The following is an 18,559-nucleotide window of genomic DNA, read 5'->3' on the forward strand; positions in this document are numbered from 1 at the left end:
GTAGATTTTGTAAAAGTTCTCTAATATGATTATAAAGTATATATTTAAGTGCCAAGAGATATAAGATATATATTCAATGCCCACATGGCCAAGGAAGATGTCTACGGCCTCTCATATGAACTGGAGGTTACCGGTTGCCGAGGTTCAACAGGTCAAAATATATATAATAGGACCAGTTATACAGGAAGATAAAGAACCTGTCCTAGAACAATCTGATCCGTCGGGTCAAGTTGCGAAAAGGAAGCCACCGGAGACAACCGTAGAGAATAGCACGTCTCGTCTGGTGGCTAATATAGGGACTCTTCTAAGGGCTCAAAAGACAGCTGATTATCGAGATTTGTCAACCTGTGAAGATGACGCTGAAGTCGGCCGCGACGAAGAGGCTTCTACAGCCGAGTGCGATAAGGGCTGTTGCTGTAGGTCTATCTCATCGGGCTGCGAGGAGGCCTATAAAGACAGAGGCAAAGGTAGGTCCGCCTAACCCGGGTGATTAAAAGCAGGGAAACATTCTCTTTACCGGTCTCAGGATTATAGCCCGGCTGGAACCATAGACAAAGGTGGGACTGGCCTATGCCCTAGCTACCTGTGTATCGAGAGAGGTGCTCTTCGAGATAAACAGCCTGGCAATAGAGGTCTCATATAACCTCCTTTACATCTCTAATTTTATCCTCTTAAGACTGCCTTTCCTACCTAGATAGGAGAAAGTAACGCCCCTCAAATCAAGAAATTCTACCCAGACCAGTTTCTTTTGAACGCCGCCCGTGCCAAAACCCAAAGAACTCAAGCCGCAGCTTCTTCGCCCTCTTGAAGCGTGAAATCCCATTCCTTGAACGCCGCCCGAAAAGCCTCGACGTCTTTTGTCTCCTCCTCGACGGTCTGTTCACAATCCTTCCATACCAGGCGACTTTCAAGACCAAGAAGCTTAGCTAGCACACGCCGTCCGAACTGAAGATCGAAGCGCATGTCTGAGGGCAGAGGCATGACGAGGGCTTTGCCCTTAATACGGTCCTCGCCATCGTCCGCCCAGAGCCATACGCGGAAGAAGTCACCCCCTGACTCGGCCTGCTGTTCGAGTGTGAGCTCTCGAGCGGTGAATGCTGGAAGAGACTGATTCTCCGCCTCGACCTTGAAAGCGGCTTCCGCGACGCCTTTGCGAATGAGATCGGCCGAGAGGGGCATTAGTTGCCAGATAAGGTGAACGTTGCGCTCTCGGCTGATCTCCCACGTCACGACGCCGAGCTTGTGTGAGCTCTTGGAGGCAATCATTGCCTGAACAGCTTCTCGAAATCGTGTCATTTCGTTGTAGGTTTTTGCGGCTTCTCCTGTGGGATCAGTGACAGGACCGATGCTAGGTATTGTAGGGTTGTGTGGTAGTGGAATGATGATCAAGTGACCTGGAAAAGTAAGGCCTTGCTCTGCAAATGTGTTCGAGGTTGGCAAAGGTCCTTTAGCCGTGGAGATGTAGGCGTCGTCGCCGATACTACAGCACATGTGGGCTGATAGGTTGGGATTGGAGAGACAGAAGTAACATCGATCAGGACCCGGGGGTGGCGACCGATGGCGCTGCTTCTGGCGTCGGCCTCTATGGCCTCTGCTGTTATCATCGCCCCCGTATCGGCTGTAAGAATCATCCTTAGGTGCACGCTTCTTAGTCTTGGGGTTGAAAGGCGAGGCTGTCGCACCGGGGGGTACTGAAGCATCTCCTTTGTTGAGACTAAAAGCGTACAAAGACTTTGCTTTGGCGTCATTGCCGAAAGAAGCCATTGAAATGAACCGAGTGACGCAGGTGCCGTCCGTTTCCTTTTCGGTGGGGTGAACAAAAGCCTCTCGTTCATAGAAGAAGGCTTCTGGCGAAGCCGTCAAGTGATACCGCGGTTTGAGCGCTGCACATAGTTCTGCAATATTGTCCGAAACGGTGAGTGACGCTTGGTTTGTGGGATCGAGCGCAACCTGAGAGCCAGTCCAGATACTTGCTGGCCATATTGAAGTCAGGAGAATATCAGCGTTATTCGCGCCGCGTAGGCTCTTTGCGTCATCCGCTGTGTGGAATGGGAGGTGCTGCTCCTTAGATAGTCCTGCAATGAGGTTGGCGTCCAGTTGGCCACCTAATGCGACAATTCTCACACCATCAGATGTCTTGGTAATGCTGCGCTTGCCTAGGAAATGTAGGTTCTCGCAGATGTCCTCCTCGGCTTCAGCCTTAGCAGCAATACGAGGTGGAAGTGGGCGGGTTCCGACGGTGAAATACGTTGGTAGAGGGACTTTGATAGTCCCGTCTAGAAGCGCATTCACAGAGTCATCATCTTGGGTTGCGCTGAAGACATCGCCAGTGAGGATGGCCATGGAGAAGTTGTTTTTGGTGTGTAATGTCGCCAGCTTCTTGAACGCCGGTTCAAGCTGGCCATTGAGGCTGCCCAAGACAATACTGCATGAGAATTGTCAGTCTGTACAAGTGAGGAATGAGTGGGAGTCGTAACTTACATTTTTGGTGCAGCCATCTTGGTTGTGGTTCTGATATATTGAGGTTATCACGATAACTTCTCTCTCAGGCAATGTATGGAAGAAGCTATGATGAAAGTGCATACAGATGCGCGTTGAGCTTAAGGAAGATAAGAGAATGCGGCGCGCCTATGATTGGTTGGAGCGGGGCTTCCCGCATTAGCGCTGCCTTATCGGTTTTACCGCTCATCAGCCGGCAAAAAAGTTTTGGCGGGACGCTTTTTCGCGGTATGTGAAGCTCTTTTTGCACCAAGATCTGGATCTTCAAGTGTGAGAATTTTGTCCTTCCACAAAGTCATACCGCCAAGATGCCGTCCAACTCGTCAGGGCGCATCACCAAGGCGCGGAAGAACAAAAATTCAACACCCCATCAAAAGAACCACCGATGGGAGTCTTTTACTACGAAAATATCCAAATTTAACTCGCTCCAACCATTGCGAAAGGTTCGCCGTCATGACCTCGATACCGAAGACCTTTCCACCACGACGTCCTATTTCCAGACAGGGCTTCAGAAATGGGGAGAACTCAATGTCTCGAAACCGTTTTCTGCGTTCAAGACCAAGGTCTGGCCGCTATGCGAGAGCCTCCCGCAACTCCTCCACTTCGAACAGAGGATAATGGACTTGTTGGCCGATTTCATAGCAGGACAGGATAAGGAAGCTCTGGAGCCCCTATTGGATCTTCTCACCGCCTTCTCGCATGATCTGGGAGTTCGATTTGAGAAACATTATGGCAGGAGTTTGGATTTGATTGTGGCTATTGCTGCGAAGCCCCAGGATGCCGATGTTATAGAGTGGACGTTTGGCGCACTCGCCTTCTTATTCAAGTACCTGTCGAAACTTCTCGTACCAGACTTACGACCAACCTTCAATGTTATGGCGCCCCTTCTCGGAAAGTCACGACACCCCCCCCATATTGCTCGATTTGCGGCCGAAGCCCTTAGCTTCTTGATCAAGAAAGCGGCAGCCCCCTCTCACCGCGAGACAGCTTTGAAGCGCCTGGTTGAATGCGCGAGAGATGATCTTTTGAGTATCAAGGATGACCGCCAGTTTACCTTGTACAAAGACGGATTGATGAATATGTTTGCTGAAGCAATCAAGGGTACTGATAATATCATCCACTCAACTGGCCCGGCTGTTTTCGCTGCTCTCGTTGATGCAATTCCCGAGGGGGAGCGAACTCTCACCGAAGATACCACTTGGACCGATGTCGTTTGTGGCGTTCTCACCAGTGTTATCCACCACGCGACTGCTGATACTTTTGGAGATTTTGCTACCGGGGTCCATGAGACCATTCGAGCCAATATGGAGCGTTTGTCTCCTGCTGATCGCCAGTGGCAATCGGTTCCTCTCTTTCGGATATACGGTACCATGGCTGGTGTTCGGAAAGGAAATCGCCTCACGGACTGGGCACCACTTATTAAGAACTTTGTCGAGCTGTTATCTGAGGTTACAAAAGCTGGTCTGGAAGTGCCACATGATGCCGCAAGTGCTGTTTGGAAATTTGTTATCGTCAATATTGCCATTGTCTGGCACCATGCACCCATTGATGCATTGATACCCCATATTGTTCCTCTTACCCAATCATTGAGCAGGGAGCCCTTCATGAAGTGGTTCATCCCCTTTTGCTCTTACTTCTGCGAGCTGGATGCCCGGCGCTTTGGAAGTCTCTTCCGTAACGATTTTCAAAGGTGAGCATTCGAGATGAGAGATGCTTCTGGATATTTGCTGACTGTGTTAGATTTATTACGAACCACTGGTCAGAGGATCCTAATGAGGACATGATTTGTATTCTGTTACCAAAGATGATTGAAAACCGTGCTTTCCCACCAGCTGGTGAGAAAGACAGTTGCCGAATGCCACAAGGCTGGCAGGATCAGATTGTCTCCAAGTTCGAGCGCCTAGAGATTTCACCATTTCCCGAACGGGGGCCTTATAACAAAGATCCTCAAGTTTGGCGGGATAGATGCTTGCCAAAATACTCGGCTCTTCTTCAGATACTTGAGTTGACGGCTGTTCACCCATCAACAAATGCTCGTATCGCCGAACTCCTGCTCCGGAAACTGAAGCTCGCCCTTCGCCCTTCATCTACCCTGGCATCCGACGAGGTTCATTTTATTGTTGGTCAAGGATTCCATGCTTACCTTCGTATGAGCAAGGCCGCCGGCTCTGTCGACATTACCCTGAGCCCCCTGCTACGAGCTGCAGTTCCACGCTTCTCCCAGTCAGTAAGCTTTCTGCATGCCTATCTCGCGTACGAAGAGATCCTTCAAAGTAAGGAAATTGCACGGAGACAAGACAGTACCAGTAGCGATAGCTCATCCACCGAGGAGGACCCGGTGACTAGATCGTTGATCGAAAATCTGAGTTCTCCATCCCACGATCTGAGGCTGGCGTCCTTGAATTTGCTGAAAGCACTTGGCCCGACGCCAGACAACTGGAACGCTGTCGAGACTATGATAGAGACCGAGGAGACTCCGTTAAGTCTTGCGCATACAAGGACAATCGCCATGCATCTTCGCAAGCTAGGTCAGAATTACGCTTCGTTTGAGGAAGGCTCTTGGCTGCAACGAGCTGTGCCTGCTTTCTTGTTTGGTATGCTGACAGTCAAGCTGTCGCCTGTGTGGGATGATTCGGTGGAGACTATGAAGCAGATCACACAGACCAAGGCGGGAGAGGAGGCAATCTGTGAGGTTGCTTTCCGCTGGCTGAAGATTCCCTCGGCTCGCTGGGGCCCCTCACAACCTGAAACCCAAAGCTCGCGTCCCGCCTTCGTTTCCGACTTCGAATGCACCAACCTGCGTCGACTTGAAGAAGTCGCAGCAGAGGTGGAAAATATTATCGACCGCCCTGATGAGTTGATGCTACAGAATTTCGACGACAAGCAGCAAACTGCGGAAACAGTCGCTGGAAACTCTAGGTCTCGTGCGCTGAAAGTGTTTAACGCGATTCCCTCGATTGCAGAGAGGAGATCGCGGCTCCTTGTGCCACATTTCTTGGCTTGGGCAAGTGAAGACCGTACCCCTGATTCAGCAAACGATCAAGATGTTTCCGAGGGTGCCACTTGGTCTCTCGCTGATCGCAAGGCTATGCTCAGTGTCTTTTCACAGTTCATCAACCCCCGGGTCTTGTACCAACATGAAGAGGTTTATACCGCACTCATGCAACTGATGGAGAATGGTGATGTTGAGGTCCAGAAGGTTACCCTTAAGGCCATACTCGCCTGGAAACAGGAGGCGATCAAGACCTATCAGGAAAACCTAGAGTTCCTTCTAGACGAAGCTCGTTTCAAAAACGAGCTCACAGTCTTCCTTCAAGACGAGAACGCAATCAAGCCAGAGCACAGAGCTGATTTGATGCCTGTTCTCCTTAGGTTGCTTTACGGCCGTACAATTTCCAAGAAGGGTGCAGCAAGCGGCAGGCATGGCTTGCAGGCCACTCGTTTGGCAGTCCTTCGGAATCTCAGCGTCGAAGACATGGGGAGCTTTTTGGACATTGCCACGGGTAAGCTGAAAGATGTCAAGGTTGTCGGCGCCTCAAAGTCGATCTTCGAGGAGCCTATCCTTCCCATCAGGAAGCAAGTTGGTTTTCTCAATATGATTTCCTCCGTCATATCAGAGCTTGGCACCAAGGCCACACCGTATCTGGATACGCTCCTCAACGCTGTCTTGTACTGCCTTGTTTTTGCCTGCCGTCAACTCAGCACACAGGGTATGGGCCCAGAGAGCGAAGAGGAGGAAGAGAAGGCCAGCACGCAGTCTCTTCTCAGGGTCATTCGATCAACTGGTTTAAAATGTTTGATCGCTCTTTTCCAAAACGCTCAATCCTTCCAATGGGCACCATACCAGGATATCATTCTTGAGGATGTTGTGGCCCCAAGGTTAGAAAATTTGCCCAGCGAGACAACACAGGGGATTTCTGGCATGCTGCAACTTTTCGCTACTTGGTCTGTACTCCCCAGAATTGCCCTATTCTTTGCACCACATAGCAAGGTTCCTGAGGGTATTCTTCCCAAAGTTATTGAATGTCTTTCAATTGAGAAGGGTAAGGATGAAGTCAAGATTCATGTTCTTACTATAATTCGAAACTTGATCAAACTTGCTACTGCACCTGCACAGGAGTCCGAGTTCAACGAGGTTATCAAAGCAGACCTTCTCGACACCAACGCGAAAACAATTTTATCACATATCTCTACTGTTCTGGACATGTCCGGGATCAGTAATGACTTAATGGAGGCCTGTGTTGAGACAATCCTGACCATGGCTCCTATCGTTCAGGATACCGAGGACATTCAAGCAGTGATTGAGATCTCCATCTTCCTTCTGAATCAACCTCCACGGAGAGTCAGCCCCAAGCTCAAGGGCAGAATCTTGCTCATTGTTGAGGAGTATGTGACTCGCTCCACTGCCTTTGAGAACCAAGCACTTCTCGACAATGTTTACGACACTATATCCTCTCTTTTCAGTTACTTCAAAGATCGCGAAAACAGACAATCACTTTCAAGGGCTATGCTGGCTATCGCTGGGAAGGATAACAGCCTCCAGGAAGTTGCTGGTCTTTGTGCAGCTCTCAATTCTTTCAAAGAGGGGCGAATCGATGAGCCGGATTATGACAGACGCCTGGCAGCTTACAGTGCAATCTCGGGCGATCGGGAGACTCAATTGACTCCAAAGCAGTGGCTACCTTTGCTTCACAACTTGACTTATCACATTCGAGACGATGCCGAGTTCGGTATTCTTTCGTCCAACTCGGCCGATGGACTTCGGCGGTTCATTATGGATGCAGCGACATGCTCTTCTGAACTTTCGAGGGGGGGATTTGACATCCATTTGAGAGGTGTCATCTTGCCTGCTCTTTACGCCGGAGCCCGGGAGCCATCCGACACAGCTCGACGAGAGTATCTTCGAGTTATGGGCCATCTCCTATCAACGATGCCTGAATGGGAACCTGTAGCTGACCTCAGCGCATTGTTGAATGATCGAGCCGAGGACAGCGCTGAACTAACCTTCTTCTTTAATATCCTGAGTCCTGCAACCGCAAGACAATTAGAGGCTCTGCATATTTTAGAAGCAGCCAACAAGCAGAAGGAGTTCGGAAGCCAGAACCTGGCCCAGTTCTTTATCCCACTCCTTGAGCACTTCATTTTTGGTCGCGCGGATGGAGTTGATGACCATGGGCTTGGCGCTCAAGCAATTATCACCATCGGTAATCTTGCAAGCTCTCTGCACTGGAAACACTACCGCACAACTCTCCAAAGATACATCGGCTATGTTGAAGCCAAGCCCGAACAACAGAAGTTAACAATTCGACTTCTAAGCAAGGTCGCTGATGTACTTGTCGACGCAGCTGAAAATCAGCCGCAGGGGCGAATGGAGATTGATGAGGTTGATGCATCATCATCAACCACCACCAGACTCCCCCTCACTATTCCGACGGCAGAGAAATTGAGCATCGAGGTTACTAATTCCTACCTGCCCACGCTTGTCAAGCATCTCCACGAAAAAGACGAGTCGGAAGTCAGCTACCGTGTCCCTGTTGGCGTGATCATTGTCAGGCTTCTGAAGTTGCTGCCTTCGGACCAAATGGACCAGAAACTGGCCGGTGTCTTGACTGATATCAGTCATATTCTTCGCAGCAAGTCTGTCGAAGCTCGTGACATGGCTCGAGACACATTAGTCAAGATTGCTGTTATCCTCGGCTCCTCTTACTTTGGCTTCATCCTGAAGGAGTTGCGAGGAGCTTTAACCAGAGGTTACCAGCTCCATGTACTTTCATACACCATGCACTCCATTCTGGTTGCAATCACCCCCATCTGCTCTCCTGGTGACTTGGACTATTGCCTCACCTTTGTCGTAACGGTCATCATGGATGATATCTTCGGGGTCATTGGTCAAGAGAAGGATGCTGAGGGCTACACCACCCAGACCAAGGAGATCAAGAGCAGCAAGAGTCAAGACTCGATGGAGCTTATAGCCAAGAACGCTTCAATCAGTCGCCTTATCGAACTGGTCAAGCCACTGCGTGCGCTTCTGATGCAAAAGGTTGATCTCAAGATGGTTCGTAAGCTTGATACTCTAATGGCGCGTATTACGGCCGGACTTCTGCAAAACACTGCCGCCGAGACCCGCGATACCCTCGTTTTCTGTTATGAGGTCATTCAGGACGTCTATAATTCTCAAAAGCCTGAAGTTGAAGAGAAGCTTGACCCTCGAGTTAAAAAATACCTTGTCCAAAAGGGTGCAAAGAAGAGCGGCGATCGAGGCAAAACCACTAAGCACACATACAAGCTAATCCGCTTCGCGGTGGACATTCTGAGGGCACTACTGAAGAAGCACGATAGCTTGCGGACCCCTACCAACATTTCCGGATTCATTCCTATACTTGGCGATGCTATGGTTGGTGGAGAGGACGAAGTGAAGATTTCAGCGTTCCGACTACTCGCTGTCATTGTCAAAGTGCCATTCCTTGACGATGAGGGATCCAAGTTGTACAAGGTTGCAGTGAAGGAAGCAACCAAGAGCATCTCCATGGCAGTCTCTACCACAACTGACCTATCTCAGGCAGCTCTCAAAATGCTCGCTGTTGTCCTTCGAGAGCGTCGTGATGTTGTCGTGAAGGATGCGGCGGTTGATATGCTCCTTGCCAAGTTGAAGGACGATCTCACTGAACCGCTTTACCGCCATGTCACATTCAACTTTTTGCGGTCGGTTCTGGACCGACATCTGGAAACCGCCGCCGTTTACGACACTCTGGACTATGTTGGCACAGTCATGATCACCAATGATGACAAGGACACACGTGACCTTGCTCGAGGTGCCTTCATCCAATTCATTCGTGAATATCCCCAGAAGAAGGCTAGATGGGCTAAACAACTGAACTTCATCGTTGCCAATCTCAAATACGAGCGAGAGGGTGGCCGGCTATCTGTCATGGAGATTGTTCACCTGCTTCTCATGAAATCATCAGATGACTTCGTGCAGGAGATCTCCTCCACATGTTTCCTTCCGCTATTCTTTGTCCTCGCCAATGACGACAGCGAGAAGTGTCGAGTTGCAGCTGCTGGACTACTAAAGGAGATATTCAGCAAGGCTGACAAGGAGAGGACTCAGACTTTCCTCGGACTTGTGCGAACATGGCTAGATCAGGACGGGAATGAGGCAGTTCTCAAGCTTGCCTTCCAGGTTTTCGGCTTCTATCTAGAGTCCGACGAAAATGCATCCAAGAACAAGAAGGATTTCAAGCTCGTTCTAGGAAAGATCAACAGCGTCATTGAGGTGGAGGATATTCGAGAGGCAGATGGAGAGCTCTTGGAGGCGGCACTTGAGGTCATCCGGGCCTCGTTGTCTGTGTTCCCTGAAAAGATTCTGTCAAGCAGTAGCGAGAAGATGTGGTCCAACATCTTGAGATGCCTGTCACATCAATCGACTTCGGTGAAATTGTCATCTATTGGACTGACAAGCTCATACCTGGCCGATTTTGCTCAGCAAGCCAGTGATGTAGCGATTGGTGAAGCAGTGGTCGGCAGCCATGGTCTTACACTTGATTTGCCCAAGGTGCAAAATCTGGTGAGACTTGGTTTGGGTGTCTTGGCGACCCGAGACATTGACGAGAAGCTCGGAGCGGAAGCTGTCCAGGTCCTTGCTTTCTTGGCTCCTCGCCTCCCTCTTCGACCTGTAATTGAAGGTGAGAGGACTGGAGATGATGTGGAGCAAGATCAGCAGGACGAGAAGGAGGAACAGGAGGAAGTGGGGGTCGAGCAGGCTGAGGGGACACAACGAAGGACTGATCTTCAGCATCTGTTCTGGAAGATCTCTCACATTATTCGACGAGAGATCCCCCCTAGGGCTGTTGCCATCACACCAAAGGTGGCTGCGATGGAGCTTCTTGAAACGATTTGCCGGAGATCTTCAGCCGATCGCCTGCGACCATCTTTCAAGACTATCCTGGTACCCCTTCACAATCTTACTGACCCCTCCATCGCACCGCCTTTCTCCAACGACGAACTGTTCAAAACGAGGCACGAGGCCCTCAAGACAAGAGCGCAGATCCTCATGGATTCTCTGCAAAAGAAATTTGGTACGGCTGAGTACTCGAAGCAGCTTCTTGCTATTCGAGAGGAGGTGAGGGCCAAGAGAGAACAGCGTTCAAGCAAGAGAAAGATTGAGGCACTGGCACAACCGGAGAAGTATGGAAGAGACAAGAGAAAGAAGTTTGAGAAGAACAAGGAGCGCAAGAAGACTCGATCAAAGGAGCAGAAGGTCATGCGTGAGTCTTTCAAGCGGTGGTAAAAGCGAAGATGATGGACGACGTTGCATCAACTGGCGTTAGGGATTTGTGCCGTTAGGTAGATTGTTTCTCGGCGTCATGATCTGGACATAGTAAAAGTCATTTGTAGAAGAAGACGAAAGGACAATTCAGTCATTATCAGTTGCAACTTATTCCACCGCCTCTCCACAAGAGGGTTACCTATCAACTAGAACAATATAATTCTGATACATCAGTCCTGTATGAGCTGGATTCGTATCTTTCCTGGGGCTTTCAATCCAGTCCAATCGAAACCAAGAATCGGATATCGGCCTCAGCGTCAGCCTTCACACCAGTCTCTTTCCGACGTCGGGGAACGGTGGTATGGAATCCTCACGCGAAATGACGTCTTGTGCTGATACTAACGACCTGTGTTCATCAGAATGTTTGAATTAAGCAAGAGTGTCGGAATTCCGAACACTCAGCATCGTTGAAGCTCGTCATAGTTAGGAACTCCGAGTCCCACTCCAACCCATCTTGAACAAATGCACGAAAAGGGGCTTCACAATGGACTGATTCCGAATCCAATAAAACACTATGCAATACAGGTCTCCCTAGATAAAACTCAAAACTCATCAGATCAACACTCCCCTACGCCGTACAAGTCAATCATGGGCTCGCAAGGAGAAGGTGTCTATAAAACTATGACTGCGGGGAAGCTGTTACGCCAGAGGATAGAAGCGGGTGATTTCATCTTTGCTCCTGGTGTATACGACGGATTCTCTGCGCGCATTGCGCTCGAGGTTGGATTTGATGTCCTGTACATGGTTAGTCTGCTATGCTTTACTATCAAAACTTCGACTGACGAGTATCGACTGACGAGTATAGACTGGAGCAGGAGTCACGGCATCCATTCACGGATGTGCTGACCTGGGGATCGCAACACTGAACGACATGCGGCGGAGCGCAGAAACTATCGCCAGTTTGTCACCATTTACGCCTGTCATTGCCGATGCAGACACCGGGTACGGCGGACCAATCATGGTGGCACGTACGGTTGAACAATATTCACGCTCAGGTGTCGGGGCGCTACATATCGAAGACCAGGTGCAGACCAAGCGATGCGGTCATCTCGCTGGAAAGGTCCTGGTGGACTTGAAAGAGTATTTGGCCCGTATACGGGCTGCCGTGCAAGCACGCCGAAGGATCGGAAGCGATATAGTCATTATTGCGCGGACAGACTCCATCCAGAAGCATGGATATGAAGAAGCACTGACACGGCTCCGTGCTGCACGCGATGCCGGAGCTGATGCAGCATTCCCCGAGGGTCTTCGATCGGTCGAGGAAGCGCGGCGGATGATCGCAGATCTCGCACCATGGCCAGTATTGCTGAATATGGTGGAGAATAGCGTCACGCCGAAGCTTTCAGCTAAAGAAGCAAAGGACTTGGGGTTCAGCATGATGATTGTGCCGCTGGCTACGCTGGCTCCCGCTTATACTGCAGTCAAGGCTGGTCTGCAAAAGCTGAAGGAAACCGGCTTAGCAGACACAGAGCTTACACCACAGGATCTATTTCGAGTTTGTGGACTCGATGAGTCGATGAAAGTTGATGAGGATGCTGGAGCTTCCAACTTTGAAGGTGGCGTGGACTGAGCGTCTTAAGGATGCCGTGCTATGCTCAAGGCTGGCCACCAAACCGTCTTGCATAGAAGACATTGTATGTAGCTCCTCAAAGCATCCATGCTTCCTCTACCCAATATAATCAATATTCAGAGGGAAGTTCCAGTCCATGTAAACCTCGGGGAGGTTGGATAATTCGAAGCTGTCGCCCACAGGCGCAACTGTCGAGGTCCAAAACGTGCTGGCATCTGTGTCATCCATCTGAGCAGATTCTGGTGCAGTCTTGTTCGTGTCGTATGGGCTGCCTTGCCCGTTGTATTCGACTCGCCACCACCAAAGAGAGTCGAATACCACGCTCATAAACTATAGCAGTTAGGTGAGTAGGCCTGGAGCATTTTCTCTTGCACGTACCAAACGACTACGGATCCTGAGATCCAACCCATTAGCTGTAGTAGTATCCGTCGCATCGCTATTTGACCATAACTGCGAGAGAATGGTCCCATACCTCTCATCCAGGTCGCCGTGTTGCATGGAACGCCTCTTGACGGATGAAATCGCCTTAAACAACGACTGTTGAGCATCACGCAGGTCAATGTGCTCTTTCAGCTGGCTCCGGACTATTCGTAGGATGCAAAACGCCGCTAGCAAGGCCATGCGGGTATAGTAGTTTGAAGCATATAACGCAAAGTCCTGCATGGCATCTAGGCGAGACACGACATCGAGAACTTCTGTGGCTATCGAGAAGGTTGTGATCAGGCCCGGTTTCTTTGAGTCATGACTCTGCAGGAAGAAGTAGTATGCTGATATTGCGAGACGGGTGCAGCAGCGGGTAAGGTAGCCTGGTAAGTCAATTAAATTCAGTCCAATGACACTTTACTTGAGGTCGGCTCGCACATACATAAGTCGTCACGGAGAGGGAGCGGGATGGCTTCCACTTGTTCGCTGAAGATCCTGATGAGTGGTAGCAACGCCTTACTGCCCTCGCCCTGCTCGCTTATGATATCGCCAAATGCTCTAGTGGCATCAATCAAGATGTCATGGCACTTGATGCGGTAATGGAATGAGGCGTCCACGACCTCCTCGAGCCTAGGTTTCCTCTGGTAGGGCTTGGACTCGGAAACTGAAAGATGTGGGAGGCCATCACACAGGCTCGTCCTGTTCATCTTGAGCGGGTAGCATGGTTTAACAGACTGGAGAACTTACGCCTGGAAAACTAAGCAACAGTTGAGCCAAAGATGAGCCCTGATATCTCTCATCTCTTTGGACAATGAAGTGTGCGTCCGTGCAAAGTCTTGCTCGCGGCCGTCGACGAAGAGCCCATTCTGAACGGCGAGAGAATGGGCCGTGGCTGCATACACATGTGAAGGATCTTTCCACATCGTGTCTACTGGCAGAGGCCAGAGACACAGGATCAGGGAGCTTTTTATAATGGGAATAGGGTTCGTAATGTGTAAAAGGGGCTGGAATGTTCCGCCTCTGATGTGTTGAGCAGCTACCTGGTGCAGCTTCGTGGCATGCTCCAAGTGCCTGGCACCTGTGACAGTTATTGTCCAAAACAGGAGGGAAGACTCTTTGAAGCACGATTCGTAGTTCACATAGTTTTCGCTGAAGACTCCAGGCAGAAGCTTGCTGTAGTGGTTGAAGAACCTAGCAATTTCAGTTGGGCGATCCATTTACTGCATGTGGTGGTAGACAACACTTACCGAGCAAAGCAATCGTCTATCTGTTTGACCGCAATATCCTCTCGGCCCAAGATTTCAGCAAGTGACGAAGATCGGTCTGACTGTACAGTATATGATGGGTCAGCTTGAAGCGATGGCCCCGCCGCGGTATAGATCGAGGCACTGCTTGAAGTTCCTACAGCCGTGCGATCGGATCGAGCTGGCGAGGCGTCTACAGTAGCCTCTGGGGCCTCCACTATATTGTTGCATTCTATATGCATGCGTTTGCAACGTGAACATGGCTGTCCGTGGCGCTGGTACAAGTCACATCTCAACTATGAGCCATGAATTAGCATATCTCAATTGTCCTGGATCCAACTAAGTCTTGAACCTTTTGTCGCCTGCAACGAGCACACGCCTTCATGCGACTTGTCATATGCATGATTGACTCCTCTGAAGCTACAGGGGACAGTTCAACAAGGGCCACCGTATTGCCCGAACGTTTGATTTATTGCTTATGAATTTGGAATTAGGAGATGGAACGACTTGTCCACGATCAGCAGGCATTAGTTGTTGTGTATATACGGAATTCCGACTGCGGGTTCTTCGGCAGATCGACGCGGGGTTTAAGTCTCCGGCATATGCATTGTTTTTACTAGAAACTAACTAACTTAGAGCATAAAGAAGCGGAAACTTTATTGTTCCCCAATTCAACGTCCATGTGATAGCTGATGAAGATCGTTCTGGGCTTCACCATACCAACCAACTCAAACAACATACCGGAACCCCCTTGGACGATCATCGCCTTCCACTCCTACACCGGCACTTTCAACCATTACTCTGTCCAGTCGCTTATTCTCCCAGCAAAGTAAGAGTGAGTAGGTTATGCTAAGTAGCACGACCAACGAGGTAAACCCACAGGAGATCCAAGCACCCTTGTGATAGTACGGTCCCTGGTCTTTGGGGAATATGTTGGTGCCAACCAAGGGCCCGAACTGGCCCAGCGTAGCGAATATTGCCCACCCACCAGCGCGCTTGCTCTCAGTGTCGTGAACGCTCGAAACCCATGGAAGAAGAATGCTGATACTGACAAAGATCTGTACACTGAGGAAGACTCCCGCGTAGCGAGCAGCAACCCCCTCGGAAACACCAAGAAGACAGTATCCTACCGTTGATACAATCGCAGCAGCGGCCACAAAGGGTCCACGCAGCTTCGCGCGGTCGCTGGCAAAAGCACATGCTAGAATTGTGACAAAGCAGAGAGCGTAAGGGGGAGCCGACAGTCCATTGCTTTCCTGGTGGTTGAATGTGCCCATTTCGGAGATGATGGTTGGGATGAAGAGAGGCAGCGAGCCGAAGCATACGTTGCACGAGAAGTACATCAAGCCTGGCACATAACCTAGCACAATAAGTCATCAACCCTAGCATGTGAAGAATAATGGAACTACTCACTCCGCCAGTCCAAGAATGCTGAACGCCATTCTGCCCAGCTAACCCTTCTCGCGCCCCGTGAGTCGACAGTCTGTCCCCGTCCAACACATTGCCAGGCAACTTCTTTCTCTCTATCGGTGAGAAATTTGGCGCTGAGAAGGTCATCCGGCAGATAAAACCATGCCAGGATGGCAACGATCCATACTGGTAACCCTTCAATGAGGAACAGGCATCGCCATGGCGCAACCGAGCCCCGAATACCCAGAATAGCATATCCCAAAACGCCTCCATATGCGTTTGCAAGGGCAGATCCAGAGAGGAAGATGCCCTGGCGGAAGCCAACTTTGTCTCTCGGGTAGAAGAAGGACAGATATAGAGGCACACCGGAAAACATGCCTTCGAAACAACCGAGCAGCACACGCAGGACGACCAGACTGGCGTAATTGGTGACGGCGGCTTGACAAGCCGATATGGTCGAAAAACCTATAGCAGAGAAGAAAACCCATTTATGTGGAGGGAATCGCTTCAAGCCAACGGCCGTCCACTGAGAGCAAATGTCTGTTTTCTTGTCAGCGACACGAATCTGGCTACTCCTGTTGGTTCAGTGCAGTGACTCACACGCGATATAGAAAGCCGTTCCAAGCCAGTCGTAGCGTTTGCCCTCCAAGTTCACAGAATCTGTCAGTCCTGCAAGACGAGCATTGCCCAAGTTACTGCGATCCAGGTTGGAGAAGGTGTAGACCAGGAACAAAAGAGGCAGAATATGTAAATCAAGCTTGCGCATAACGGCCTTCTCCTCAGCTTCTGTGACAAGAGCCATTCTGTCGCCAGTGATAGGACTTCTTTGCTCCGTCACCCTCTCAAAGGTATCCTGCTGAGCCTTTTCTTCAGACATGATAGATCGTTGAGGTCTCGATGGTATTTGCCTTGATAGGTGCGTAATACCAGACAGTTTCTCGACAGAAAAGCTGGGTGGTCTACATCAGACTCTCTCGCCTATACTCGCGGTTTTAATACTTCCACAACCTGAAAGCAGGGCGGGTAATGCGAACCTTCAGTAGCCTCGAGGATCTGTCGAGGGTGGCATGGACGCAGTCTGAGGGTAAGAGACGGCTCGGAACTCCGATATTGGCATCCTCCAATACAAGCGCATAGTCCCAGGAGATTAGCATCAGTCTATTCATTCACCCATAGTGACCCAATCAACTCCCACTGTAAGTTACGTGATAATACCAAAGTTTACTAGGAATGGCACGGGTCAGAATGTAACTATAGCATTAGAGGTGATCTCGGGCCTCCTCGTAGCTTCTTCTTGTTAGCCCGCCTGGGTACGTAGCTAATATGTCATTCGGAATTCCGATCGAAACCGGCATAACGTTTGTGTAGGGCTTCGAACCAAGACAACTCCGATACCTTCAACTTGATGAACCGACCAGACAGGAAAGCCTGAGCAACATCTCGTTGAATACCGAATCTCACCGCAAAGGGGTCGTATATAAGATGCTCGAGTGACCTAGGGCCGTGGCGTCCTTCTATCCCTTCGTAATCTACCAGCGCCTTCAGCATGATTGATCCAAAACCTGAGTCATCAAGCCCGACGGTGCAACTGTCACAATGGGTCTCAAAGCTAAAGCTGGATGACATCCCAGACCGAGTGCGCACCCGAGCAAAGTACCTAATTCTCGATGGACTGGCGTGTGCGTTCGTCGGATCTCACCTACCTTGGTCCGAGACGGCAGCGCAGGCTATCCTCAACCTGGAGCCAACACAGGGAGACGCCTCACTCATTGGGTGGGGAGGACGCAAGGTTACCGCTCTCACTGCCGCGCTTCTGAATGGAACCTTTATCCAGGGTTTCGAGCTGGATGACTGGCACAGCGACGCTCCCCTTCATTCCAACAGCATCATTCTGCCAGCTCTACTTGCCGCTGCGGAACAAGCCAATGCACAAGCTTCTCGCTTCACATCCTCCGGACAAGACTTCCTGCTCGCGACTATCGCGGGCTACGAGACAGGGCCACGTGTAGGGCGTTCCCTCTGGGGCACACATGTTCTCTCATCGGGCTGGCATTCTGGAGCAGTCTTCGGACCTGCTGCTGCTGCCGCCAGCGTCAGCAAGCTTTACGGGCTCGATGCGGACAGAATCGAGGATGCTTTTGGGATAGCATGTACCCAGTCATGCGGGCTCATGTCTGCCCAGTTCGAGAGCGACGTAAAGCGCATGCACCATGGGTTTGCAGCACGGAACGGTCTTTTGGCTGTTGTCTTGGCACAAGGTGGCTATGTTGGTATCAAGAAAGTCTTCGAGCGCGAGTATGGAGGCTTCCTGAAACAATTCAGTTCTGGAAATGGGAAGCAGCCCCAATATCGACTGGAGGAGTTGACGAGCGAGCTGGGAATCAGGTGGCAGACGGATGGCATTAGGATCAAGCCGTACGCAGCGATGGCAGGTACACATCCCAGCATTGACTGTATCCGTCATCTCCAGGAGAAACATCCCGATAGGCTGAAGAGGTTCGATGAGATAAAGAAGATCGACATCCTTCTTGGCGAAGCTGCTTTCCATCACGGGGGCTGGAAAGCCGTGAAGCCTCTCACAGCAACCGGAGCCCAGATGAGCAACTCGTTCACGGCGGCCACACAAATTGTACATGGACAAGTGTTGATGCCACAATTTACCCCTGAAATGCTCGTTAATAAGGATGTCTGGAGACTTGTCGATCTCATTGAGTGCAAACTCCTTGTTACTGATGGCGACTCAATCGGCTGTCAAGAAGTGAGGATTATGTTTGAAGACGGGACAGCCCTACATCACGGTGTTCCGAATGCATTCGGCGTGGATCCACCCCTATCCAATGAAGATATCGTGTCCAAATGGCGGCAACTAACCAAAGGCATTGTTGAGAGTGAAGTTGTAGCAAAGATTGAGGAGATAGTGTTGTCTTTGGAAGAGCAGGATGATCTCGTAACATTGTTTGAGCTTATTCGTCAAGCATCAAAGAATCCGCTGGCCAGATAGAGCTACATTATGTTCCTTGGAAGGTGGCAGTAACATTTACTATATAACGGACTGGTCCTAAAATAAAGGTATTCTTGTTTCAAGTA

General features: G+C 50.3%; 6 protein-coding genes across 6 annotated transcripts; 3 read left to right on the top strand and 3 right to left on the bottom strand.

Annotated features, from left to right (window-relative positions):
- Positions 1–780: 780 nt before the first annotated feature.
- FMAN_00995 (related to meiotically up-regulated gene 161 protein) lies at positions 781–2,498 on the bottom strand (the record flags this gene model as incomplete). The annotated part of the gene is made up of 2 exons (XM_041829775.1): positions 781–2,425; positions 2,482–2,498. 2 exons carry the CDS (start codon positions 2,496–2,498, stop codon positions 781–783), a joined length of 1,662 nt encoding a protein of 553 aa, XP_041676329.1.
- A 309-nt stretch (positions 2,499–2,807) lies between these two features.
- On the top strand, positions 2,808–10,786 carry FMAN_00996 (uncharacterized protein; the record flags this gene model as incomplete). Its single annotated transcript, XM_041829786.1, has 2 exons — positions 2,808–4,189; positions 4,240–10,786. 2 exons carry the CDS (start codon positions 2,808–2,810, stop codon positions 10,784–10,786), a joined length of 7,929 nt encoding a protein of 2,642 aa, XP_041676330.1.
- Positions 10,787–11,413: 627 nt separating this feature from the next.
- FMAN_00997 (uncharacterized protein) lies at positions 11,414–12,395 on the top strand (the record flags this gene model as incomplete). The annotated part of the gene is made up of 2 exons (XM_041829797.1): positions 11,414–11,569; positions 11,631–12,395. The coding sequence occupies 2 exons, from the start codon at positions 11,414–11,416 to the stop codon at positions 12,393–12,395; spliced, it is 921 nt and encodes a 306-aa protein (XP_041676331.1).
- Positions 12,396–12,491: 96 nt separating this feature from the next.
- FMAN_00998 (uncharacterized protein) lies at positions 12,492–14,465 on the bottom strand (the record flags this gene model as incomplete). The annotated part of the gene is made up of 6 exons (XM_041829808.1): positions 12,492–12,725; positions 12,774–13,201; positions 13,261–13,517; positions 13,566–14,009; positions 14,066–14,358; positions 14,415–14,465. 6 exons carry the CDS (start codon positions 14,463–14,465, stop codon positions 12,492–12,494), a joined length of 1,707 nt encoding a protein of 568 aa, XP_041676332.1.
- A 325-nt stretch (positions 14,466–14,790) lies between these two features.
- FMAN_00999 (uncharacterized protein) lies at positions 14,791–16,349 on the bottom strand (the record flags this gene model as incomplete). The annotated part of the gene is made up of 3 exons (XM_041829819.1): positions 14,791–15,422; positions 15,476–16,012; positions 16,073–16,349. The coding sequence occupies 3 exons, from the start codon at positions 16,347–16,349 to the stop codon at positions 14,791–14,793; spliced, it is 1,446 nt and encodes a 481-aa protein (XP_041676333.1).
- Positions 16,350–17,018: 669 nt separating this feature from the next.
- On the top strand, positions 17,019–18,473 carry FMAN_01000 (uncharacterized protein; the record flags this gene model as incomplete). Its single annotated transcript, XM_041829830.1, has 1 exon — positions 17,019–18,473. One exon carries the CDS (start codon positions 17,019–17,021, stop codon positions 18,471–18,473), a length of 1,455 nt encoding a protein of 484 aa, XP_041676334.1.
- Between the last annotated feature and the right edge of the window lie 86 nt (positions 18,474–18,559).

The sequence above is a fragment of the Fusarium mangiferae genome (assembly GCF_900044065.1).
Source record: "Fusarium mangiferae strain MRC7560 genome assembly, contig: FMAN_scaffold001, whole genome shotgun sequence".
Taxonomy (NCBI): domain Eukaryota; kingdom Fungi; phylum Ascomycota; class Sordariomycetes; order Hypocreales; family Nectriaceae; genus Fusarium; species Fusarium mangiferae.